Source organism: Lissotriton helveticus, chromosome 2_2 (genome assembly GCF_964261635.1).
Source record: "Lissotriton helveticus chromosome 2_2, aLisHel1.1, whole genome shotgun sequence".
NCBI classification, from domain to species: Eukaryota; Metazoa; Chordata; class Amphibia; order Caudata; family Salamandridae; genus Lissotriton; species Lissotriton helveticus.
The window spans coordinates 76,458,114-76,485,155 of record NC_136060.1 but is presented as its reverse complement, the minus strand read 5'-3'; the positions used below and the strand labels follow the sequence as shown (position 1 = coordinate 76,485,155).

Below are 27,042 nucleotides of genomic sequence, written 5' to 3'. Positions count from 1 at the left end.
TTCCCCAGCTTTCACAGTCAACAAGTTCAGGAGTTATATCCTTCGGTAGAGTAATCGTTAACATTCGATGTTTATCAGCAGGAGTAGAATTCGGAAAAACCGCCTCCAGTTGATCAAACTTCTCTGCTAGCCAGAATGGGAAGTCATCGTTGTCAACTGGACGCGCACCAAAAACCGAATTAACCATCACTGGATTGAGACGCATTCCGCCTCGTTCCATGGGAGCGGCCGCACCCCCCTGGGGACCACCAGGAAGATGTCGACCGATGTATTGCACTAAAGCACGAATCACGGAAATGGAAACAACATGCAGCCTGCGTATTTCTGCTAGGGTACAAGCCCCGTGATTCGGGTGCGGGGTAAAGCCACCCAACGCAGGCCAATTTGTACCTGGAATTGAGAGTGGACCTAACCTCGCAGCGGACAAAGAGTGGGGAAGGGCGCCATCAAACCAAACCCGATGCTGCCAATGATCAATAGGTATTTCCAATGCCCTGTACGGCGTATATTCAGCCGGGACATCCGAGGCGGTGTAGGAGTGGAACAAACCAGAATTAGCGTCCACAGCCGGAAACGTAACCCAAGAGTAAAACAACTCGTAAGGAAACGCCGGATCTGCACATACCACGAAAATCACAGCCATCCCATCTACTGGGACTTGGTACGTCTGAAGATGGTTGCGTACCGCTACGCGACTATGCTGCGCAATAGCCACCGCCGCCATGACAACACTGGAAACAAGAAAACACAAAGAATACTTTGTAGCACAACTGGGTAGTAATTCAAAGAAACCGTTTAAGAAAGAATCAAGCTTGAATAAAGACCTATTTCAAAAAATAGGTAGGTTTCACCGACACCCCGTTTTCCGGAAACGGATGTGAAGGGGTTAAGGCATGAACGATAAACTACTCGAGTGTCATGATATAAGACCACCGAAACCGTTGGGCGCCATGTTGCAGGGTTTCTGTACTCACACAGAACTGTGCACAGAGGAGTGGAACCTCGGCAAATTAGGGTGTCCCAAAACTTACCTTAGCAACCAACTCACCCCTTACCGAGCTAGCTACAGTGTCTCATTGGACATATCAAACTGCCAATGTTTAGACAAACCAGAACATGAACTTACAGTACCTCAGGGTACGTGGGACTCATGAACACTCTTTCGTTATATTATCATTACAAACCAGAACATGGAGTAAAGAAGACACATGTGCATTTGAAATGTTTATTTACTAATGCCGTCTTCTCAGGCGCAGTATCTTAGATAATACAAGTATACTTATTATCAGTATCAAAATTACCAGCATAGTTACTAAGACATAAAAAGCGAATGGTGACAGCATGTTAACATGCTGTAATGAATAAGAGTTAACAACACTTATATCTCACCCTCCCTAACACATATATTATATTATTAGCTAAGAAGGTCTCTTTGGGTTGTTTTAGGGCGGGCCCATACCTTAGTGTCTTAGCATGAAGGAATCACATCAGCATACACCAGCTCTCTCTGCATGTGCACCGCATCAAGTGTGTTAACAATTCTCGTGCAAAGCAATATCAATCCCGCCTCAAGCCCAATTTGGCAAAGGCTGCACTTGTGTTATGACTATGAAGGCGTGGAGATCAGACCTCATAACAATACCATATCGTGTTGCTCCTGAAACTTCAGCACTCTCCGTGCAGACATGGTTTATTAAACAAAACTGATATCAGAGCAATAACATATTATTCTCACATACACCACGGCAAACCACTAGGTTGAAAGCTAAGTCAACAATTAAGGGTCGTGTGCAGAAGTTGCAAGAAAGGAAAAATGGCGTTTAAATCTCAAATGTACCTATGCTAACTTAACACGATATAAGGATATATAGGAGCTATACAACAGGGTGTTGGCATTTGTTCTATTGTATTGTGTTTTGCATTTCCTTTACTCTTCACAGCCGACAGTATGTAGCTGTGGACCAGTGTGTTAGGTACGGGGGTGCTTCCTTTTATATGGGGGCAGATGACTGTAGGGTCCCCCCATGTGTTCTTTCCTATTCCTGACCCACTACTCACCACATACCAAGTTAAATTGCTAACATGGAACATGCACGGTCTTTCTTCCCCCTCTAAGCGTTATAATGTACTGTCTTAATTGTAACGTAAATAGGTATACATTGCATTCCTTCAGGAGACCTAACAAAGAGTTTGAGGGCCAAGCCCTCCGGGGGATCTTGGTGGGGTCAACTCCATGCTACCACTTACTCTGCTTTTTCAGGAGGCGCTCCTATTTTGATTAGATCCAGGGTCCCCTTCCAGTTACACAGAGCAATTACTGACCCAGAGGGCCGCTATATCTTGGTGTTGTGTTGCTTGGATGGTACAGATATTGCGCTGCTAAATATTTATGCTCTGAACACGGACCAGACATCGTTTTCACTGAATTGGCCCCTCTACTCCTTGCCTAGTCTACCCACCTAGTACTTCCACCCCCCACGCTGCTCGATGAACAGGCCTTTCGGGACTTGTGGGTGAGCGCATCTCACAACACTGGCACGACAATACTGACTTGGCTTCGTCAGTCGGGGTGGAATGGGAGGCCATAACAGTGGTAATCCGGGAATTCTGCATCATCAGTAAAGTGGGGTACAAGACCAACTGCTCTCAGATATCATATGGCAGGAGTTGATGCTGGGTGGCCTGGCCTGTGGGTTGGAGGGGGTGTATTCTAGAGGAGAAGGAGAAGCTGCTAGAACTGGTTGAAAGCCTGCCTACAATGCTTTCATCAAAGCTTATGCAGCAAGTGCCCAAGCAGAGAGCAATAAATCAGGCAGGATCCTTGCATGGCTTTTACACGGCGACAAGGGCAGTCACACCATTCTCCAGCTGCGAGAGTCCTCGGGGCGAGATGCTTTTACTGAGGAGGGGATTAATACAGTGGTTCTCCAACATTATCGCAATCTGTATTTCTCTGGTGCTGAGTGTAGTGAAGTGGATATGTTTAATTACATTGCAGATGCTTCCCCAGTGTCTCTTGAGTCTGCGGTGGCAGATCAACTGGGTGAGGATGTTCTGGATCAGGAGGTATGGAGGGGCAATAAAGGAAATAGCGAGGGGTAAGGTGCCTGGTCTCGATGGCTTACCGATAAAGTTCTACACAGCACAAGCTTCGGACATTGTCCCTAGACTTGTGGCCCTCTTTAAAAACTCTCACCAGCTTGGTCTGCTTCTATCTTTACTGCGGGAGGCCTCTATTGTGTCATTTCCGAAGAAGAATAAAGACCCTCTATTTCTCGATTCTTACTGCCCCATCTCTATGCTCAATGCCAATTGTAAGATTTGGAGTAAGACATTAGGGACCAGTTTGCTCCCCAATATGTGCTCCCTGATTCACTCATGCCAAGCTGGTTGTATTCCCATGCGCAACACTATGCCTAATATTCGGCAATTATTCATGACCTTACAACAGCAGAAGCAATTGCAGACAAAGGTGCAGGTCATCTCAGTGGATATTATGAAGGCGTTTGGCTCGCTCCATTGAGAGTTTCTCTTTGCTACAGAGTTTGGTATGGGTCTGGAATTACCCTAAGTCAAGTGGACAAAGTCTCTTTATACTAGCCCCTTAGCTAGGTTCCATTCTGGTTCCCTGATCTCGGAGAACTTTTTGGTTGAAAGGGGCACACCTGAGGGTCTTCCCTTATCCCAGCTGCTGTTTGCTTTGGCAATGGAACCATTTGTCCACCCAGTTCACCAGGGCCTTCATTACCACGGGTTATACCTTACGTCTGATTGCACATATCTTTCTTTGTATGCAGATGATATGTTGCTGTATTTCAGGGGGAGGACACTAACCTCAGGGGATCTGTTTTGGCCGTGTCGAAGTTTGGTGGTTACTCAGGACTGGCAGTGAACTGGGATAAATTGTGTATCTATCCCCTTTGGGGAGAAATGGTTGAACGCAGAGCTGTTCCCACAGTTAGACGCTCCAGTGTGAGCATCACACGGTTCGGTATCTGAGAGTAGTCTTCTACCGATAGCCGGAATTGTAGTACAAGGGAAACCCTGTATAGCGCTCACTTGTTTGCAGTGCTCAGTTGCCTTCTGGACTACGTTGCCACTGTCGGAGTGGCCGGATGGCGGTCTAAAAAATAATGATGATTCTTCCCCACCTCCTTTATGTGTTTGCGGCCTTCCTGTTGGAGCTGCCCTAAACTTCTTTTAAGGAGCTCGATGGCTTGTAGCTATGCTGGGGCACGTCGTGTCGCCGCATAGCACTTTGGAAACTGCCTACAGTGACAGAGAGGGGCTTGACGGAATCCGATCTAGAGTTGTATTATTTGGCGGCACAGATACAGTGGGTATCTACTTGGCAGTCCTATCTGTGGGAGGGCATGGGTACCCATGAGGGTGGCTCTCCGTCTAAAGATCTGCTAACTGGTATCCTGTTAAAGCCAATGCTAGTGTTTGAGCCAGAGCTCTGCGGCGGACCCGTACTGAGATGCTGGTGGCTCAACACTGGGGGCGACTGATGGGGGGGGGGTTTGGAACCACATGAGTGTCAGTCGGCCAGGATTATTGTCCTAGGGGAGCTCTTCGCAGGAGGTGAATTGTCCCCTTCTTCAGACCACCGGGAGTCGCATGACCTCCCGGTGTGTCATTTTATTTACTTAATTATGCCTTGACTAGCAAAATACGTGAGTGGTAGGGTTCTGGATTTGAGAAGCCTCTGGAACATGAGTGTTTATACCACTGATTCCTTATTATCGGTCGGACCAAAGCGGTTCTCTATAGGGCCTTGCTCGAGGGGGGTGCGGTCAGCTCTCACAGCCCTCCAGATTGCAATAGGAGGACCTGGGGGTGCCTATAAACGTCTTGTCATCAAGGAAGGCCCTGGAATCGGGCCCTAGAGTGTTCAGAAACGGCTACATCAAACAATTCCAATTCTACAATTTACACATGGCCTATTTGACTCCTGGTGGGTAATCGCCATGCTCCCTGCTGTGCCCTTGGAGTGTCTTCGATGTGCTGCGCAGGATGCGGTCTTCTTCCAAATCGTCCATGGCCCCCCGATCCACCACCTGGAGGACCGAGACTTCTCAATTAGTCTCCAATTATGCCTTTTGGGCCTACATGAGTGAACTGTAGCTAGTAAAACTAATGACAAGTTTCTGGACTTGGCTTTGACCCTTGCTTGCAGACAATTGACTTAGTTGGAAATCCGTCTGAGGTCCTGATGTGTACAGGTGCTGGTAGTGAAAAGGGCAGACTGTGAAAGAGAAGCAATTCATAACGGGGCAGCTAGAGGAGTGAGGAGAGTGCAGATTCTACCCGTGTGGGATACTATACTGTTCGCATGTAACCGTGTGGACTGAAGAGGCCCTATTGTTGTAGACAAAACCCTTTCCAGGTATCCCTTCGCCAGCCTCTGAGTTGGGGGCACTGTGCCAGAACCTGGGAGACATCCTTTAAATGCTGTTGGGTTTTGCTGTATCCTTGTCGTTTGTTTCCACTGCTATTGGTCTAATAATCGTGGGGGAGGTGCCTGGGTTTCTTAAGGTTGGAATGTAGCACAGTGACTCAGCTGTTGTGCATGGTCGCTATTTTTGGGGACCCTCATGCTCTCCCTACCCTACTGAGTTTCCCTTGTTAGATGCGCTTTCACGGATATCACTGACTGCTGTACTTCTAATTTTTCCTTATTTGTTTTCCAGTACTATTGTTTGATTTGTAGATTTAAAATGTTAATAAAAATGTTTTTTTTAATGCATCACCCATTCTACCACGCCAACCCACTCAGAATCACATAATTGCACACCGTTCTAAATTTGAAAAAGAAGAAGTGCCAGTGCCAAAAGCTCTGCTCAGAAGCCCAGGGCTAGTGCAATTAAAACTTCGTAGTCTTGGATACACTTCATGCCTTTTTAAGACACTCACTTATGCTATTCCCCTTTCCATCTTTCTCTTCCTTGGTCTTACCGCTTGGTTTGTTTTTCCCTCTCTTGCTCTAGGTACAGGTCTTATCAAGAAAAATAAGTGCCAGTCACCAACAATGAGTGCTGGTGGCTTCCACTGGAAACCACTGGCTCAAATTAAGCACAGATTGCATACCTCCGACTTCCACTGATCCTCATCAACAGCTCCACCTGCCACCTAACTAACCCACACCTACCCACTGATCATAAATCTTTGCTTCCTTCACTTCATTTCCAGAGTTAGATACTAACCTCAATAGATAATCTGAGGTCCTGCTTTGCACACCTGGCAAATAAGAGATATTAAAAGAATACCCCTGCAAGGAAATTAAACACTTCCTTATCCTAGCTGAAACACTATCCAAGCCCTATGAAACAAGAATACCCCGCAAAGTTGTGTTCCCTTCTCAGACCGAATCTCACTCCTCACAAACATGTTCTGAATTTCTTGACTGGCAATTTAACTGCCAAAGCTTCCTTTACAATGACCAGGTAATTTAACTAAGCCCCTCTCAACACAGGACACAAAAGTGATGGTACTTTCTTCCCCTTTGGGTTTTTGCAACTGACATCAGTGACCACAAAACATACTTCTCCTGCAAAAAACGCCTTCAGAGTCTTGGAGCACATTTACGATCTTTTTTAACTTGTACAAATTCATTGTTACAGTCCTCGGTCCATGAAAACTCTACATTTTTCCTCCCGAAGCTACGAATTGCCAGTGTTTTTTCAGCTAAACTCCTAAAAAATCTGGACTAATAATCCACCATGCCAAGACAAGACCTCATAGTTTCTTGGGGTATTTAAAAAAAAACAAAAAAAAACTATAGCATTCAATGAAATGCATTACATCGAACAAGTTGTCAAAAAAAGGAAAACTTTGCAGGGCACTTCAGAGTGTGGCATGGTGTGTCGTTAGGGGGAGTGTTTCAGCTGTAAGTCTAGGGCACACACGTGTTCTTGCCTCAAGAGGAAGACTGCACTACTGTCATAGAGGTTCAGAGGGTGGGGCCCTGCCAGATATGCCGATGTGATGTTGCGTGGTCCAGCCGGTCCTCAGGGGGAGGCACAGCAGAGCCCACTCCTGCCCTCCTGGGTGGGATCATTATCGTATGAGCGGGAGCTTACCCAGTCAACCATCTCCACCCTTCGTTCTAAGTTGCGTTCTGCATTCTCATCTGTTCTAACCATGCGTAACCTCTTTCCCACCGCTAGGGCCCATTCCTGCCTTTCCTCCTTCTATTTGTATATCAGTGGGGGCATGGATGTAGTCCAATGCATCGCTATGTGTCTCCTCACTAGAAAGAGTTCTAAGGCAGCAAAGCGGCTGTAGATCTTCATATTGGCTCTTGGGGATTGAGGCAGTTGGGGTGTAACCTCTGAATTGGATGCAGTTATTCCCCCTAAGCAAGTCCACCACTATAGGCCAGTAGTCTTCCCGTGCTGGACAGCTCCAAGTCATATGTAAAAAGGTTGCTGGGCTAGTGGCACATCTCAGGCATTCCTTGCATCTTGTGGAAAGAGTACACTGCTTGCTGCCCCCTTTATTTGTGCGCAAGGCTCTGTTCCACACCCGACCTGTCAACGCATCTACTAAGTCATCCTCCCACCACTGTCGCGCCCTTATTAGGCCATCGCAGTGCTCAATCTTTAGCTCCGCATTCAAGCGAAAGATCATGCCCCTGCTGGAGCCAATGTCCAGGATGAGCCACAGTGTCTGGGATTCCTTAAACTCTGTGGGAAATTCAGGCCAGAGCCTCTGGATTGTTGGGGATATTTTTGAATTTTGCAAAAATTGACCTGGGCGTAGGTCCTCCTCCCGTCCTCAAAGGAGGTGAAGACACCCCCGGGTACAAGTCCCCCAGTACCTGGCAGCCTCCCTCTCTCCACTGCCTCACATCCATCACACTGTATCTGCTGCAATGTGCCCAGCCACCATACAGGCAATAGTCGGGCATAGGGTTGACGGCGTAGGACTCTATTTATCCAAGTTCTCACACCTCTGTCACCTGCCTCACAATGTGCAGATATTCCCTTAAAGTTCGAGAACTCCCCATAAGCTGTCTCGGGAGATGCAACTCTTCAAATATCCCACCCAGAAGCCGATTTTTCCCATTTCGGGCCCAATCTTCACCAAAGTGCTGTATATTGAAGACGTCCCGCTATGTAGTAGATCGGGGACACCAAGTCCCCCTCAGTCCAGGTCCAGCTGTACTACTCTTCATCCCCCATTCTAGCGAGATTAGGCGGCTGTTGACCGCTGTAAATGTAGTTTGGGTATGACACAAAGTGTTTTGCAGCACCTACAGACATCATGGGGTTTTAGGGCATCTGACTTCTTAATCACACCCACAAGACTTACTTTTAGTTTAGCACCATCAACATCTATATGATGACCCAAACACTAATACATTTTCTTTACCAAAATGACTTCTTTAACTTGTGCGTCAGACCATTTTGATCAAAAACCCTCAACAGTCCCCAACCTGTTTACTCAGAAAAGGAAACACCCCAGTCACAGCGCCTTGTGGGCTACACCATCCAACTTGGAATCTCATCGCTAGTTCTCACCTCAACATTATAAAGACATGAACAGGCAATGAAAATTCCATATCACCACCCTGTTTAAAACCAAGTGCCTTTTTAGAGGGATGACGAATAAAACAAACCACAAACTTTTAAAACGTACCTATATGAGAGTTTATTTTTGCTTCAATTTTCCGTGTGGTAAGTATTGGTCCAGCTGACTTTGGTGCAGTCTGGTACAGACCAATAACTTTGCTTCTTGCTCCTAAAATAAAAATAAAAAACCTTGACATAAATAACTGACATTACTTGTGGGTTTCAACATATGTGTAATTACAGGGTTTATTCTGAAACATTTAGTGCAAATGGGGCAGGCAGGTTAAGTGTAGGATAAATCAACCACAAGTCAAGACCACCCAGGAATTTCAATCTAAAGACAACCATTCTACAAGATTAATGCAGTTAGTCGTAGAAACTAAAAAAACAACAACAAAAAAAGGGGCCATTGTTGCAAACAAAATACAGCTGTGCAATAAATATTAAAAATATACATTTGGAGTATTTTGCCAGATACGCTCACCTAATTGATGCCTTAAAGTTATGTTCTTATGTGCATAAATGTTCTGAAAATAAAAACTGTACAACAAACTCCACAGGCAGGAAAAATGAGGATCTGAGAGCAGGTGGAACTGATGTAACTGCAGAACAGCACAGCCAGAACAGCTGTGCGTAGTTTGCCCAGACGTGGGCTGAACAGGCTGTGCCGCTCAAGCACATAAGATAAAGCACGTTCAAACCACATTTACTCAAGTAATTAAATTCTGAGGGAAAAAACACTGTTTTTGAGATGTGATGGGTCTCGATTATGTATGTTAGTTACTAGCCAACGTTAATAAGAACATAACATTCTCTTGGGAAAAAGTAGCTGAAGGGGCTTTATCATTAAGATGCGCAACACCAAAATCTCTTTTTAGTTCGGTTTATATTTTTTTTAATGCAAAAGTATCTATGTACATTATATTGAACATTCCTTATATGGTGCTTCGTGGGCCTTTAACATCTGCTTAAAATACATACAAGAGTTGTAATTCTAAAATGAATCGCACCGCTATCCAGACTCAAGTTGGCAACAAGCTGTAAAAGCTCCAAATCAACTGGTGTCCTACTGTGGATTCCACGCTCTACTCCAGTTATATTCTGGTTCTCATCACCCCAGCATCCTTTCGGGGGGGGGGGGGGGGGGGGGGGGGGGTAGGGGCGGGGGGAAGGGTTGGCGGGGGGGGGAAGAGTGTGGGTGGTCCTTCCTATGTACATGTGATGGGGTGAGAGGCACTTTGTCCCCAGCCCGTTATTACGGAGTTGTGATAGTTTACTAATACCCCCAAGGAGCGGCCCCCTAAGCATCGTAGATTGTGTTGTTATTCATCTTACTCGCAAGTTACTATTTTCTTCAAAAAGAGGCCAATACTCCGTCTCAGGCCTGGCTCGTTAACTACGCGACCCCCCTTTTTAGGTTTTGCCTCGCCAAAAAGATGCGCTCTGCGCATCTTTTTCGCGCAGGCGAAATCCTGATGAGATCTGTAGTGTGGCTTTGGTTCGGCCCTCGTCATTCATTGGCTGGCTCCATAAATGGAGCCTAGCCATTGGACGAGGGGCCTGTCCGTCAATGCCGGACCAGATTCGGGGGCGTTCCCGACATTCTTTAGCTTTTGCCGACGTCACGCGACGCCGGGAACGCCCCCGATTCTGTTCCGGCATTGCCGGCACCTCCCTTGCTCCCCCTCCCGCTTGTTTCCTGGTGCCCGCCTTCGTGCTCCGGCCGGCCGTCGTCAGCGTCTCTCCTCCCCCTTTCCCGCCCCCTCCTGCTTGTTTTGGTGCCCGTCTTCTGCTCCGGCCGGCCGTCGTCAGCTCTCTCCTCCCCCTTTCCCGCCCCCTCCCGCTTCTCTCTGATGCAACATTAACGAGAGTCTTCATTACACGGAAACAGTCAGAAATAAAACAAAACACATCAATTTATGCACCATAGAATGTTAAGCGTGCACAACAAAATACTCTGCAACCCACACATCAGGTGTGGGGGCGATCAGTCAGTGACAGCAGCATCACGGGGGCTGCTCCTGATAGCCCAATGATCACGCCGGAGGCATCAGTGCCAAGAGCGGCTCTCGCTCTCCCCGGGCTCAAAGGGGGAGTAAAGTCCACGATCCCTCGCTCTTCCGTGTGTGACAGGTAGCTCGGGCTGTGAGAGCACGCGTGGTGGTGACCTACGGGAGTGAAGACCCCAGGGAGCTGAGTCAGTGCTCGTGAAAGGTGCGGGGCCCGCTAAGGTGCACTGGCGCTGCTTGGTCAGCGCTTACCCAACCCACCTCATCCTGCCCTTTCTCTGCCCGAGCTCACCCGCCGTTGCTGCCTGCCGCCCTCTGTCCCTTGTCATCCTGCCCTTGACCTTGATCCCTCGGGCTCACCCGCGCTGGTCCCCCCCCCCCCGCATCTACGTCCTGCCCTTGATCCTGCTTACCTGCACGATGTGTGTGACAAACTGCAAATATTAGATCGACAACACATAAAAACATCCAATAAAAATCAAAGAACGACAAGACCAATTAAACAAGGCACACGTAGGGCCGTGGAGCTTCAGAGTGCAGAGTGGAGCTTCAGAGTGCAGAGTGGAGCTTCAGAGTGCAGAGTGGAGCTTCAGAGTGGAGCTTCAGAGTGGAGCTTCAGAGTGGAGCTTCAGAGTGGAGCTTCAGAGTGGAGCTTCAGAGTGGAGCTTCAGAGTGGAGCTTCAGAGTGCAGAGTGGAGCTTCAGAGTGCAGAGTGGAGCTTCAGAGTGCAGAGTGGAGCTTCAGAGTGGAGCTTCAGAGTGGAGCTTCAGAGTGGAGCTTCAGAGTGGAGCTTCAGAGTGGAGCTTCAGAGTGGAGCTTCAGAGTGGAGCTTCAGAGTGGAGCTGCAGAGTGGAGCTTCAGAGTGGAGCTGCAGAGTGCAGAGTGGAGCTGCAGAGTGCAGAGTGGAGCTGCAGAGTGCAGAGTGGAGCTGCAGATTCAGAGTGGAGCTGCAGATTCAGAGTGGAGCTGCAGATTCAGAGTGGAGCTGCAGATTCAGAGTGGAGCTGCAGATTCAGAGTGGAGCTGCAGATTCAGAGTGGAGCTGCAGATTCAGAGTGGAGCTGCAGATTCAGAGTGGAGCTGCAGATTCAGAGTGGAGCTGCAGATTGCAGAGTGGAGCTGCAGATTGCAGAGTGGAGCTGCAGAGTGCAGAGTGGAGCTGCAGAGTGCAGAGTGGAGCTTCAGAGTGCAGAGTGGAGCTTCAGAGTGGAGCTTCAGAGTGGAGCTTCAGAGTGGAGCTTCAGAGTGGAGCTTCAGAGTGGAGCTTCAGAGTGGAGCTTCAGAGTGGAGCTTCAGAGTGGAGCTTCAGAGTGCAGAGTGGAGCTTCAGAGTGCAGAGTGGAGCTTCAGAGTGCAGAGTGGAGCTTCAGAGTGGAGCTTCAGAGTGGAGCTTCAGAGTGGAGCTTCAGAGTGGAGCTTCAGAGTGGAGCTTCAGAGTGGAGCTTCAGAGTGGAGCTTCAGAGTGGAGCTTCAGAGTGGAGCTTCAGAGTGGAGCTTCAGAGTGGAGCTTCAGAGTGGAGCTTCAGAGTGGAGCTTCAGAGTGGAGCTTCAGAGTGGAGCTTCAGAGTGGAGCTTCAGAGTGGAGCTTCAGAGTGGAGATTCAGAGTGGAGATTCAGAGTGGAGATTCAGAGTGGAGATTCAGAGTGGAGATTCAGAGTGCAGAGTGGAGCTTCAGAGTGCAGATTCAGAGTGGAGCATCAGAGTGGAGCTTCAGAGTGGAGCTTCAGAGTGGAGCTTCAGAGTGGAGCTTCAGAGTGGAGCTTCAGAGTGGAGCTTCAGAGTGGAGCTTCAGAGTGGAGCTTCAGAGTGGAGCTTCAGAGTGGAGCTTCAGAGTGCAGATTCAGAGTGGAGCATCAGAGTGCAGATTCAGAGTGGAGCATCAGAGTGGAGCTTCAGAGTGCAGAGTGCAGATTCAGAGTGGAGCTTCAGAGTGCAGAGTGCAGATTCAGAGTGGAGCTTCAGAGTGCAGAGTGGAGCTTCAGAGTGCAGATTCAGAGTGGAGCTTCAGAGTGCAGAGTGGAGCTTCAGAGTGCAGATTCAGAGTGGAGCTTCAGAGTGCAGATTCAGAGTGGAGCTTCAGAGTGGAGCTTCAGAGTGCAGATTCAGAGTGGAGCTTCAGAGTGCAGATTCAGAGTGGAGCTTCAGAGTGCAGATTCAGAGTGGAGCTTCAGAGTGCAGAATGGAGCTTCAGAGTGCAGAGTGGAGCTTCAGAGTGCAGAGTGGAGCTTCAGAGTGCAGAGTGGAGCTTCAGAGTGCAGATTCAGAGTGGAGAGTGGAGCTTCAGAGTGGAGAGTGGAGCTTCAGAGTGGAGCTTCAGAGTGGAGCTTCAGAGTGGAGCTTCAGAGTGGAGCTTCAGAGTGGAGCTTCAGAGTGGAGCTTCAGAGTGGAGCTTCAGAGTGGAGCTTCAGAGTGGAGCTTCAGAGTGGAGCTTCAGAGTGCAGCTTCAGAGTGCAGCTTCAGAGTGCAGCTTCAGAGTGCAGCTTCAGAGTGCAGCTTCAGAGTGCAGCTTCAGAGTGCAGCTTCAGAGTGCAGCTTCAGAGTGCAGCTTCAGAGTGCAGCTTCAGAGTGCAGCTTCAGAGTGCAGCTTCAGAGTGCAGCTTCAGAGTGCAGCTTCAGAGTGCAGCTTCAGAGTGCAGCTTCAGAGTGCAGCTTCAGAGTGCAGCTTCAGAGTGCAGCTTCAGAGTGCAGCTTCAGAGTGCAGCTTCAGAGTGCAGCTTCAGAGTGCAGCTTCAGAGTGCAGCTTCAGAGTGCAGCTTCAGAGTGCAGCTTCAGAGTGCAGAGTGCAGCTTCAGAGTGCAGCTTCAGAGTGCAGAGTGCAGCTTCAGAGTGCAGAGTGGAGCTTCAGAGTGCAGAGTGGAGCTTCAGAGTGCAGAGTGGAGCTTCAGAGTGCAGAGTGGAGCTTCAGAGTGCAGAGTGGAGCTTCAGAGTGGAGCTTCAGAGTGGAGCTTCAGAGTGGAGCTTCAGAGTGGAGCTTCAGAGTGGAGCTTCAGAGTGGAGCTTCAGAGTGGAGCTTCAGAGTGGAGCTTCAGAGTGGAGCTTCAGAGTGGAGCTTCAGAGTGGAGCTTCAGAGTGGAGCTTCAGAGTGGAGCTTCAGAGTGTCAAGAGCAATGCCAATAGCTCTAACTTTAACAAAGGCAAAACCATTGCATTGTAAATGCTTGTTAATGCACTTGTAGGGTGCTTCTCTCGCTTCTGGGTGATCGCACTACATCCATTCTCCAAGTACTGCTGGGGGATGAACCCGTCACCCTGCCACGCCTTACCATGGTTCGTTTCTCTAACATAGGGGAAAGTCAGTGAAGCTGTTGCCCACTTTCTTCCATTTCGGACAGAATAAAAGGCCTAGCTCTCCAGTGAGTGCAATCTGCGCTAATTGTGCTGTGACCCTTCTCCAGAACGGGCTCACATTTGAACACTCCCAAAGCGCGTGGAAGAAGCCTGCGGTCAGAGTTACATCTATGACAAGTCAGTATATGAATTCCCATCATTCTGTTGATTCCCTTGGGAGTCTTAACAGCAAAGGATCTTCAATATGCAACTTATGCAGCTCCCACAATGCACCGCTCATGATCTGACTAATGACCTCAATAGCCATATTATGATTTAAATTAAGATAGATCAGAACAAGAGAAAATGCATACGCACCCATGTGCCATATCTGCAATGCACAGGGAACAGTCGCCTGTTGTGCCATGTGCAAAGGAAAGCTATGGTATAGTCCCAGACTGTGCCTTCTTTGTACTACACACAGAGCTTGGGTGTAGCCCACTGATTATAAGCACCGCTGTAGGAACAGTTCACAGAGTATACTGCCCTGTATACTATTTACAGGGCACGGCCAAAGTCAAGATATGGCCACAACCCATGCAACATGTGTAGTGGATATAGGTTATGGCTGGACACCATGCCCGTGTGCATTAGATACAGGGTGCAGGCCCTATGAAAAGTGCACTGTGAACGGTGAGGTCATGAAAGACATCGCCACTGGCATTGAGGTGGCATGAGTGAGGTCATATACAGTTTGATATTGTTGCATAGCTGACAAAACAACCAAATTAGTGGTTTGATGTTATATACGGAGGGGTTAAATATGCTAAATTTCCCATTCAAATTCTATAGATATTAACGTGAAAAGTAGTGCAAAAAGTGCGGAAATTAGTCAAATTAACATTGGCGTAAAGACAGGCTCTACTGTGCAATCGCTTATTAGTGTGGCAAAAATACATACAGCATTTTTTAAAGAAATGTATGGATTTATCAACTTTGTTGGTTCACGGTCCTCAAAATTTAATTCTGGAGTCACGCTAGCTGGCTGAAAGTAACAACATTTTTGGTACTCCCACTGTAGGAAGGTGGATACCTGACTATGGTTACCCCAGATTTTTTGCCTTGTGTTTAGCTGGTTTTCGACTTAGTTAGCCTGGGGCCCTGATTAGCAGGATCCCAGGCCATCTGCTCTCTCTGTAAAATAGACTCCATGTACCTTAGGTACATCACCAATTGGGATTTGGGTCACTCTTATGAGACTCTGTACAGTGTACTATAGGTACCCAGGGCATAGGTGCACCCAAGGCCTACCAGGGGCTGCAGCATATCCTTTGCCACCCCTGGCTGGCCATCCAAACTGACACACCTGGCTGATCACTCAGCTGGGGCAAGGTCGTGTAATCACCCCTTGCTTAGATATAGTATTCCTATGTCTAACCTTATATCTGGACACATATGCACCTATAAGTCACTCCTATGGCAGACCTTAACAATCCTGGAGGCAGGTTTTATGTGAGATGGTGCTCTAGCATGACCTGAGCCTGTCTGCAGCTTTCGGAACCATGTCCTTATAGCTGTTCTAGGATATTGCCATACCATAAACTCTTAAGTGCATTATAATCCTCACGGTTATTGCTAACTTTGGTTTGGCTTTATCACAACATGTCGTGTAAGGTGTCATACGCTTTGGAATACTACCCCCTCGCCAGTTCTGGCGATGGGGGTAGCATTCCACCCTTCTAGAGGGAGAAGACATGTTAGTTCCATTAATCCCGGTTAAAGTTAACCAGAGCCTCAGCATCACAAAATGGATGCTGCTGCCACAGACACAAGTCTGACCTCCTGCTGCTGGGAGCCCTTCCAGCGAGGAGGGCTTGGACAATAGGTTTCCTGTCACAGGGAGGTGCTAGCACCACCCCAGACAGGAGATAGTGGATTGGGGCAGGGAGGGCTGAATGAAATGAGACACTGCCTGGGGCACACAAGGTGTCCCATGGATAGTCCAGTTCAAACCGGTGCTGGGGCACTCCAGCCCCAGCCCTGGCGTTAAACTGGACAAAGGAAAAGGGGTGTAACCACCCCCTTCCTGGGTCCCACCCATAGGAGGGACCTAGCAGGTGATCCATCCCCTTGATTTGGAATAAAGGTAGGAGCTGTGCCCTTAAACTTTAGATCATCCTGACTGAAACTTTGATACGAAACTCTGGACCCTTCGACATCCTACTCGACGTAGAAGACTGAAGAATCTCCCTTGTGGTCAAGGAGTGACCACCCTGTGCAAGCAGGCACCATCAAGCGCTCAACGGTTTGCTTTGTTGTTGTTCCCGCCGGAGCTCGAACGACAGAGACCGACAAGAACCGGACTCCCAGACATCCAACAGCCCTATCCACAGCCACAGCAAAGCTGAGACCCGTGGAGGCGACGAGAGATGTGGGACCGGCCATCTTGGAAAGCCAGCGAAGTGCTTTCTGTGCAGCTCCTGAGGCACCCTCGAAGCTGTGCATTGGGGATTGAGAAGCCCCAGCCCGAGCATCCTTTGCACCGAAGATCACCTCTTCACACTCACCGAGTGCTGCGTGGGGCCCTTTTGCATTTTCCTGCTCGACGCGTCTGTCCGGTCACTTGCCCGTTGGCTAGTGGCCTCTGTGACGACGAACCTTTGATTTTCCAACGCTGGTCTGGTTGCTCCAGACTGGCCCTTGCTCCCCTGAAAAGGAGCAGCCCATCAGACCTTGCTGGTCTGATCCAGAAGCCATCTTCGATTACTGCGTGGGTTGCATTTGCCAAAGCCTGTTGACTCCGAATCGAGATCCGACACCGCCGACAGCGAGAGCCTTCGTGGGACAGTCCGTGCCCAGCTCCTGGTCGTCGTCGGCACCTCCTGGTCCACGTGGCAGCGGAGACAAGCTTCACGACATCACCTGATCGCAACCCAACATCGCCTGGTTCCTTCCTGGTCACTGGCTAGTGACCCAGACTCTGTCCCCTCTGCTTTCAGGTACTCTACATCTTCGATCCACCCTTGGATCCAACCGGACTCTTCTCTCCTGGTCGCCTGCAGCATCTTTTCTCCAAGGCTCCATAGAACTCCACGACGAAACCAGACACACTTTGACACCTATGCACCCGCTTCCTGTGGGTGAGGTAACGCGAGTACTGCGGTGCTCCTGTAGAGATTTACATCCCTAGTGTCCTAGTTTTAAGTGGTTAAGTTCTAGTCCAGTCGGAAGACTTCCAAATCTGCAACTTTCTAACTTTACGCACCCATTGACTTCTATTGGTGCACGCGTGTGCATTTAGACACTGCACCAGCATCCTGTGGGCCTCCTGCTTCCTAACTGTTGTTAGTCCAGTGTAGCCCCAGCGATTCCAAAGGCCCTAGGCCTTTCCATTGTTTGTGATGTGGTACTTATACCACTATTTTAGTATATGGTTTTACGGGCCACCAGGGCCTATCCATATTTGTGCAACTTTTGTACCTTATATTAAGTTTCTTGTTATACGCTTGTGCTCCTGTGCTCATAAAGAGTTAAGGGGATTTATTTAGAAATAAATACATATATATTTTGAATATATAACCAGTGTGGTGTCCTTTCATTTGGTATTAAAAGGTTTGCATATGGTAAAACAGCTGGCTTCACATGCCCTCTTGAGTTTAGCCTAAGACTGCTTTTGTCCATGCTACCACTAGGATAGCTGGTCTATAAGGTTGACTTTACAACCATCACCATAAGGGTTGTTTGGACTGGTGCAAGGTGCTCACTAGAATAGTGAACATCATATACCAGGCCAACTTCTCACACCCACTATTTGGGAATCTGCAGTTGCTTGGTGGCTATATGGGGGCAGGATGAACCTCCCCGGCTCAGGGGTTGTCCAAAGCGCTAGAATATACCTCACAAGGGTAGCAAAGATCCCTCCAACCCCAAATTTGGTGGAAATAGTTATGAACTTATTGATTCCCCCTTGAGAGGAACAGTAATCAACTTATTCTGGAAAGATTGATCAAAAATGAATCAAGATCTACAGATCTTAGGAGGATAGCACATAACGCAAATTTCAGGGCAAGCAGTGCTTCCTGAACTCATTCGAACTATAAAAAAATAGACATGGTTAGCAACTCACCCAGGAAACCAAACAATTTTGATGTTGGGGAAAATGAGGGAGCCCGATGACCCACGAAACCCTGATGCCTCCCCTGCCAGCAACCTTCTCGGGTGTGGCGACAGCAGATATTGTTCCCACACAGCTGGAACAGTTTTTCTATCTGCTCCCACCAGACGGGAACAATTCTATGTTTACCTGCCCAAAAGAGGGTGGGCAGGGACACTCTTGTGCTACCACCCAGCAGGAGAAGTATTCTGCACCTGAAGGGTAGCAGCACAGAATACTTTCCTGCATGCGCTCTTGTGAGCAGGGATAAGACTCTGTGCCAGAGGATTGGGTCCACACAACACCATCACAGAACTGGCTGAGAGCATGGGATCCCCAAGGCCATCGCATGGCTCTGGGAGGGGGGCACACCCTCCTCCTATTAAGTTGATCAACCCCAGGAGATGGGTTTTCCAGGGCCTCAAGGCGGCTCAAAGAGTGAAACACATGCCCCTTCCTCTTTTTAAATGAATGAGCCCCAGGGGATGGAGTCCCTGGGGCCTAGCAATGGCTCAGGGAGGAGGGATGCACCCCATTAGAATATTTTGCATCTCCTCTCCAGATCCTGGCAAACACGATTTTTCTCGGTTGTTGTTGTTATAAGAGCATGCACTAAAAGAAAAAAAGAAAATTACCATAGATTTGCTGATCCTCTGAATTTGCTGTAATTTTTGTTTAAAAAAAAAAAAAGCATTTTTGGAATCCCCTCAAGCCCCCCCTCTCACCACCCGAAACCAGGCCTACGTGGTCAGGGTATCCCTACCTTGCACCCTTATATTAAAAAAAAACGAATTTCCATGATGGGGTACCAAAGTCCTAAAATAAGCTGCCACCATATCTTTGCTGATTTGGTGGCAGACAATCAGATCTTATCTTAAGATTGGTTAGCTCTGAGATCCTCTGTGACATGAAATATACAAAGTTTTTGAGCCACAACGTTTAGAAAACACTCGATCAGATATACATCAAATCAGAAAAATCATGCTTTCTGGACTAATATCTAGCTTTTTGCCAAATATGGCATAATTAATTTCAGCTATTTTGGCTGTAGCTGTGTCTTATTTTCCTATGGAAAAATGAAGCGAGATGTGAGACAACAGTCTGTGGAGAAGTGTGGCTCACTGGTTAGAAGCGGCAGACCCTGAAGCAGAGGTCGGCCCGGGACCAGGGTTCAATTCCCGACGCGGCAGGGTCTTGGGTCAATGTCCGCGGACTCAATAATTCTCGCCTAGGTGCCTACGCTAACCATGGGTCCCACTCTGCAACTCTGGGCAATAGCTTGCTTAATCTCCACAACGGCCCTAGCAGCGCCGGGGATGCCTGGCTTCACCTTGGGGGTGCCCTCTCACAGGGAAAGCCAGGACGGGTTCCCCAGCGGTATACAGTGCCAGGACGCCACGTAACGAGGTAACAGTGCGCTTTACAAGTATACATACATTACATTACATTACATGGTACCATTCCTTTTCTGTCTATATATTGATTGGATACCTTCCTAAATACCGAGGAGGCAGACACACTTAGGGCGGGTTCAAGGAACTTTCCTGCCCTGCTTTATGCGGATGACTATCTTATTGTCGAAAACTGGTGTGGGCCTTCCGAAGTTGTTGAATAGATTTGTTTTATTTATGACCGAATTGGGTCTAAGCACAAATACTGCCAAATCACCTATCATGGTTGTATGGTGTGCACATACTGGCCCGGGGTCACACTTCATCAATGGTTAAAAAACTTCTGTGTCCCAACCTTGACCTCTTTAGGTATACTTTTTGATTGTAAAGGTACCTGGTCACACCTAATTAAGATTAGAAAGTCTCACTTTGACCAAATCATAGAGGTTCTTTTTAAATTTGCAGTAACGTTAGGCCACAAACTTTTGGATGCTATGATTAATATCTACACTGCATGTTGTTGCTCCGCTGCGATATATGGAGCTGGGGTTGGAGGATATTGTGACACTTCCTGCTTACACATTAATGAAAGTGTTCCTGAGAAGGCTTTGGTCTGTACCTGATAGCCTACCCATATTTCTCCGCCATAAGGCGCTAGGTCTACAGAGTTAGGAAGATTGCATTAAATTAATCCCAGTATTTAATCTGGCCTAAACATGAAACTCTCTTAACCCGATTGCTTACGCCTTGATAAAGCCTATGGTATTCAGTGGCTGATATATGTTAAAGAGCTATTTGCCCAGCTAGGGAGACCAGATTGCTTCCTCAAACCGCAGGATATTATCACTGTTTCCAGATACGAGTTAAACCAAGATTTTGTAACTATACACCAAAGGCGTAGAGAAAGCTTAGTGATGGGAAAGAAAAAGAGGTCTGGTTATCTCCCATTAGTAACCACAACTCCATGGAATCCTATGTTTTATTCTCATTTCAACATCAGAGATGTCATTTGATAAGGTTCAGGTTTAATATAGCTCATTTCTCGGTTCCTTACCCCAGCAGTGCATATCTTGACTCTGACCCTGAACCTTGCCACTACGACTCGTGCAATCCAGGGTCCACTTTTTTGTGTGTCAATTATATGTTGCACGCAGGATTGTTTTTTAACCCCATTGTTGAGGTTTATGAATATAAGATGTAGCCCTACCTCATTTTGCCTACAGCTTTTACAGATAGAATGCGTTTGTAAGATGGTTTACAAATGTATCTCTGCAGCCATAAGAATGAGAAGTCTAGTGGGGAAGTAAGTACTTTAATGGTGTTTTGTTTGCGGTGATTGAGTATTCCGATTATCTTTTTTCGTTTACATCTGCACAGGACACTTGGCGATCTTAATTGCTGAGAAGGGCTGGTTGGCATGATGGAAATATTAAATTCGTTTAAACTCCCTAGGTTTACATTTGCAAAATGCTCCTGAAGTCCTTAATTGTTAAGTAGGGTTTTCTCCCCCAACTCATGGTGGCCACAAGATGCGGAAGTCCCCACAAACACCATCACTACGGCCCGCAACCTCGGGATTAGGTTTGACGAGGCCTTGTCATTTAGACAACAAGCAGGGGCTGTCGCAGGGTCCTGCTTTAGCATAATCAAAGGCCTCAGAAGATTCTTCGACCTTCTCCCGTTGACAGCCAGAAAGACGGTGGCGGTGGCTCTTATTACATCTCGTCTGGACTACTGCAACAGTCTATATGCAGGCTCCAGTAAAGCAGTACTGCATAGACTGCAGATGGTCCAGAATGCCACCGCCCGCCTCGTGCTGAGATGGCCCAGGAAGTCATCTGCATCAGCAGCGCTTAAGATCCTGCACTGGCTGCCCATCCACAAAAGGGTGCTATTTAAAATCTTAGTAATCACCTTTAGGTCTTACCATCAGCTGGGTCCTGCCTACCTGTCAAAAAGGTTTGGAAGATATGTGCCTTCCCGCCCTCTCAGATCCTCTAACCTGAACTTGCTGGTGATTCCTAAATTTAGGCTGGCTACGAAAGGAGGAAAATCCCTTGGAGTACTGGGTGCTAGGGCCTGGAATAAATTACCACTCCAACTGCGCCAGATCCCGTCAGAGACCCTTTTTCGAAAGGCTCTAAAGACAATGATTTTTAAACTCACAGACACAGCTTGTTTAGCCTTGGTCTAATACTAATCCCCCGAAGACACCGGATATTGTCTCACCGGTGCCTCATTGTTCCCTGGCCAAACACCTTTTAGACACGAGTAGTCAGCGCGAAGATGCTCCGTGGAGTGTAAGTTGCGCTTTACAAAAAGAAAATTACATTACATTGTTTTGATGATTGAAACACTGTATACCAATCTCTGTGGATGCTTTCTGATGTTGTGTATCGTATTGGGTTTTATGCAGGAGTTCTTTTACGATTTTTCAAACAGATTGACTGAATAGGGAACACACGTTTTGTGACCTCCCGCCTTATGGCAGAGAAATATGGGTAGGCTGGACGGACCACCCCGACACTTTCCAGGAAGGAGCTGAGGTGGATGAGACTATTTTTAGAAAGTTTTGTGAAACGGTGCCAAAGTTATGAGCAAACAAACAAATACTTATTCTATGCTGAGGAGAGATTGCATCCAAGTATCTGTCTGAACTCATAACTAAAACATCTGGTAGCAGATAACATATATATTAACCAGCTCCCCGTTCAAAACTGCAGTGGTTACATAAGCTGAGGCATGCAGGAAGAGGAGGGACAGAAGTCTGGAAGCATGTGGACAATTTGTATACATGTAAAATGATAATCATCAAACTATGGATATGGCAGTTTAATTTAAAGCAACTTTCCATATCAATAGAAAAGAAAATGTCCAGCAGGAGGTACTTGTAACAATATTTCCAATATTTTAGTACAGGTACATTTTGTCTCTGAATGCAACTTCCTTTGCAATTACTCTTCTCTTCGTTTTAAACGTATTTCCTACAGACAATGCATTCCCTACGACTGCATTAATTTGGTCACAAGTAACCATTGTTCCAATTAAACCCAGTGCACTTTAAAGTTAATATCTGTGTCCCATATAAACCAATATCTATGTTCTCAATGCGTACTAGTCCCTGTGTCACTGAATATATATTTCTTTCCATTTGCAATATTCTCAGTAAAGACTGAAACTGAAATTCATAATCTGCATTCTATGTTCAATGATTTTCTAAAAGTAGGTTTTTACCATGGTATCTTTCCAAGTTTTATTTTACATTCTCGATTTTTACACAAATGACCATAGCCTTTCATTTTGTTGTCTTCTACATAACCAAATGTTGCCAGTGATTATGCTGTAAAATTTGTTGTAGTAGTCCAGTATACAGTATCAGCAAACTTGATTAAAACCTCTGCTGCAGGCATTTCCCCATTAATCCTCCGTATCAACTCCCTTATCACAAATTTGACCATATCACACATCTGCAAAGAAAAAAAAACATGTAGCCCAATCACTTTATATACCTAGCACACACTTCTAACCTACCTTTCCTGGAAAAACACTAGATATAAACTGTCTCTATACAACGTCCATCTTCCAGCCCAAACAATAACCTGCTAACCTCCTGTCCATCGTTATTCCACCCTACATGCAGCACTGAAAAGGCCACCCTGCAAACCCTCGATGATTGGTTACATATTCTGGATGGAGTAGCGGCCTTGCCTTCCATTACTGATGCAGGTCTCAGCAGAGTTTAATACCATAGTCCACACCCCATACAAAAGAAAGGAGCAAAGGCCTCGTTCTAAAATGGACCCATCAAAATACCATATCCAGATCTCAATTTGAGAACACTGACTTGGACAACTCCTCAATCCACTCTGCTATGACAAACCACAAAGCTCTACTTCTCACCTCTTAGTCAACCTTCACATAGAGCCTCTGGGAGCCAAGCTACGCATCAAAGGTATAAATTTACATTAGTCATAGACAGCATCCACATTTACCTTAAATATCAAACCCATCCAAAATCACTTCCTCAAAAGAATTTATGGAAAACCTCTGAAAATGGATGAAGGCATTCTGTCTCAGTGTAACCCATTCAAAAATCCACGCCCGCCTCCTCTATTCTCAATCTCCACCCCCGTTCACACCTGGCTCCATTCCCACCCTGGAGAAAACTTTATAATCACATTAGTTGCTGTCGACTAAACTACTGGATTCCCCAACTTGCATCCAAATGAGAAATAAAACACTATTTCCACATCTTCCTTCTCAAAAGCACGAGTAGCTCCACCCCACACAAATATTTCAGGACAACGAGTAGAGGCCTTGGCCTTCGCACATCTCAATAGCAGCAATGCTATATTGCAGGTCTCCTAAAAAAAGAGCAACTTCCTCTCAGAGCCATTATTCACATGTTTTCCAGTCATGTTAAAAGCATAAAGAAATAAGGACACATCACTATCATAAACAACTTTAATGGTTCCCCCTTGATGGCAAAATTAACTGCAAACTAGCATCATGCATAATCCACAAAGCTATATCCTGGGCCTACACTCTTATTTGAAAGAGAAGCTTGATGACTGCAGCAAATATAAGCACAAGAAGAAAATCATGGACGAGCCTTTACATTCCTCAAGTAAGAAAAACCAAAAACACTTAACCAAGCCCTTTCGTATCTGGATTCAAGATACTGAAAAAAACATCTGAGACATCAGATTTAATGATGCACTATCTTTCAGGAAACACGTGAACCACTTATTCAAAACCGCTTTCATAGACTGAACTTTCTCACAGGTTCCTCCCAAACTGCTTGTACTCATCTCAATGATGATCGCTCATACTATTCTGTCTCTTATGTGTCGCTGGATATTTTATTCTTGACATGCTCCACTACTGTCCATAAGGCTAGGTCGGCGCTATGTAAATATGCCTATAAAATAAATATTAAACCGATTACGTTAATTGAGCCATATCTAAATTAAACATGGAGTAAACTTTATTCACAACTGAAGCTTCTATTCCTGCCGATTGATATTGTCCGGAAGGCAAATTATATCAGACCGTAGGTAGTGCGAGGACCTTATGGATTAAATGCAGCTCTCGATTTGTCAGAGACCAGCTGTTTTCAACAATGTCATGTGACCATTGTCAACTAGGCATTGCTCAGAGCATGTGTTAAAATTACTACAGGCAGTGGACAAAGCAGAACAATACACAATTCAAGAACACTATGCTCCCTGCTAAGATTGAATGCTAATATAGGCTAATAAGAATCCTTTACACATGCTGTCAAAATCTTTAGTTGAAAGTTGTAAGAACTGGTTCGAGAGTCCGAGGGCAAATCAGGGGTTACGGATTACAAAGTTGCCCTTTTATTTCGATGGTTCCCAGGCATCTGTTGCTACATCTTTCACTGACTGCGTGCATGCCATCTTTGGCTGGATGCGGGGCAGCCAACGTAAATGCAACTCAGAGAAGACCGAAATTATCCCATTTGGATCACATCTGTCTAACTGGTGGGATGAGTTTTGGCCCCCTGCTCTGCTGGTCCTTCCTCCTCCATCTGACATTGTTCAAAACTTAAGGGTGAAATTGAACTCCACCCTCTCCATGTGGCCGCAGATCTCTGTGGTGGAGGACCAATGTTTCACCATGCTCCGCACCTTGAAGAAATTCCTTCACCTCATTCCTTTGGAAGCTAGGAGAGTGGTGATTCACACGTTGATCATGTCACGCCTTGATTAAGCTAACCCCATCTATTTAGGAGATGCGGAGGTGCTAGGGAACTGCCTGCGATCCAAAATGCGGCAGCTAGACTTGTATGCCTCTTACCAGGCATTTTTCCATCTCATTGACCCTGAAAGTTCTCCACTGGTTGTTAGTCAGGAAACCGATCATATTCAAAGCCCTGGTTCTGGTTCAAAGGGCAGTGTATCAGCCCAGCCCTGGATATCTGGCAAAGAGATTTGTACAGTATCTCCCTACCAGAGTGCTGCGTTCTGCCTCTGCTTCACTCGAGTCGATTCCCCGCTTCAAGTGTGTCAGACGGGGCGGTAAAGCTTTTTCTAAAAGGGCGGCTAAACCATGGAATGAACTTCCAAGCGAATTGAGTCTGATTCCCCTTGAGACTGTATTCCACAGGAAATTATAACCGGTTTGTCTTTGTGAGGCAGTAAGGCTTGTGTTAAGAGTCATGTACCTAGGGGCTTCTCCTATTTAGTGCTGGGACACTCCTTAGAGTAGCCGTGCGCTATATAAATCCCTCATTCATTCATTCTGGACTCCACTTGTGAAAATGGAATCTTAACCTTCGTTGTCCAAAGGCCATCCTACAATTGAACTGATGACTGAACACCAAGATACTACTCTGAAGCGCTCACAGACTTGATTGCCTTCTTAAACAAGCATTAGAAATGCAATAGGTCTCGCAGCATTAGAGTTAGTGCTTTTAGAATTGTTAATGGTTTTTTTTGTAAATCTTTAGCATGAGGTTGAGGGTGAGTGAGGGTGAGTGAGGGTGAGGGTGAGGGGTTGAGGGTGAGTGAGGGTGAGGCTGAGGGTGAGGGTGAGTGAGGGTGGGTGAGGGGTTGAGGGTGAGGGGTTGAGGGTGAGGGGTTGAGGGTGGGTGAGGGGTTGAGGGTGAGTGAGGGTGAGGGGTTGTTCCTGTTGGGCCAGCCCTGCTGCTGGCTGGGGGAGGGCTGGTGAGACTGGTGGAGGGAGTTGATGGAGAAGGGGTCGAGGTGTGAGTAGGGGTCTGCCGACTGGGAATACGACAGGGGCTGGTAGGGGGGCGGGAAGTACGGAGGCTGAAAGTCAGACGAGCCAGAATGAGAGAGAGGAGGGGCCGGGCTGTACAGGTGCTGGCTCATGGCCGAAAGGTGAGGTAACCTCGGGTTCCCGTTGCTGCTGCCATCATGTCGGTCCAGAGGAGAGAGGAAAAACACAAGATGTAGGTAATTGAGAAAGAAAAAGGACTCAAAATCCGCGCGCATGCTTCGTATATTCAGTTTTGCGCTTTTCACTTCAATTATCGAGTTTTAAAAAAAAGAAATTATATAGCTATATTTAACAGATTAATCGTAAGTCAAAATCGCTGGGAAAAAATATGCATCAATAAAATCAATTATCCATCTAAAAATGCACTATGGAATGGACTCCTTGCGTTTTTTTAGCGCCGGATACTTCCTATCCAATACCTGCGCACTATTGGAAGTTCGTAGAATAAAGACAGAAACACGATTTGCCCAGGATCACACAATTTTTATGGCGCTGGAAAACATTGTAAAACTCTGGACTCAGGATTGCGTAAACTACAATGTAGCCTTGATCACATGTATGACAGCTCGTTCCATGTGCATTAATGCTCAAACAGTGCTTCTCCAACACAAATGACATCCCCAGCTCACGGTAATCACCACAGGCACGCCACATCAGTCAAACAGAGCACGTACCCGAGATTTTAAAGGCATTTGAGCACCAGTTTCCGGGTGAAAAGAATCAATTAATGACAGCGAGATATGTATGAGGAAAAACACATTTGGCAAGCAATGCAATTCAGCGGTGTGCTTTGTATATTAGAAGAAGTACGGGGAAAGCTGCAAAGTGTGTTTTTTTTGTTTTGTTTTTTAGGGGTGAGGGGTCCCACTGCGGAAAAA

General features: G+C 46.8%; 1 protein-coding gene across 4 annotated transcripts in view; it reads right to left on the bottom strand.

The window, feature by feature from the left end:
- Positions 1 to 27,042, bottom strand: part of MTUS1 (microtubule associated scaffold protein 1) — a 972,936-nt gene that overhangs the window by 460,072 nt on the left and 485,822 nt on the right. For all 4 annotated transcript variants that reach the window (XM_078678114.1, XM_078678116.1, XM_078678113.1 and 1 more), the window contains exon 6: positions 8,644 to 8,745. In XM_078678114.1, the coding sequence (XP_078534240.1) occupies positions 8,644 to 8,745 (102 nt within the window). The remainder of the gene's footprint in view (positions 1 to 8,643; positions 8,746 to 27,042) is intronic.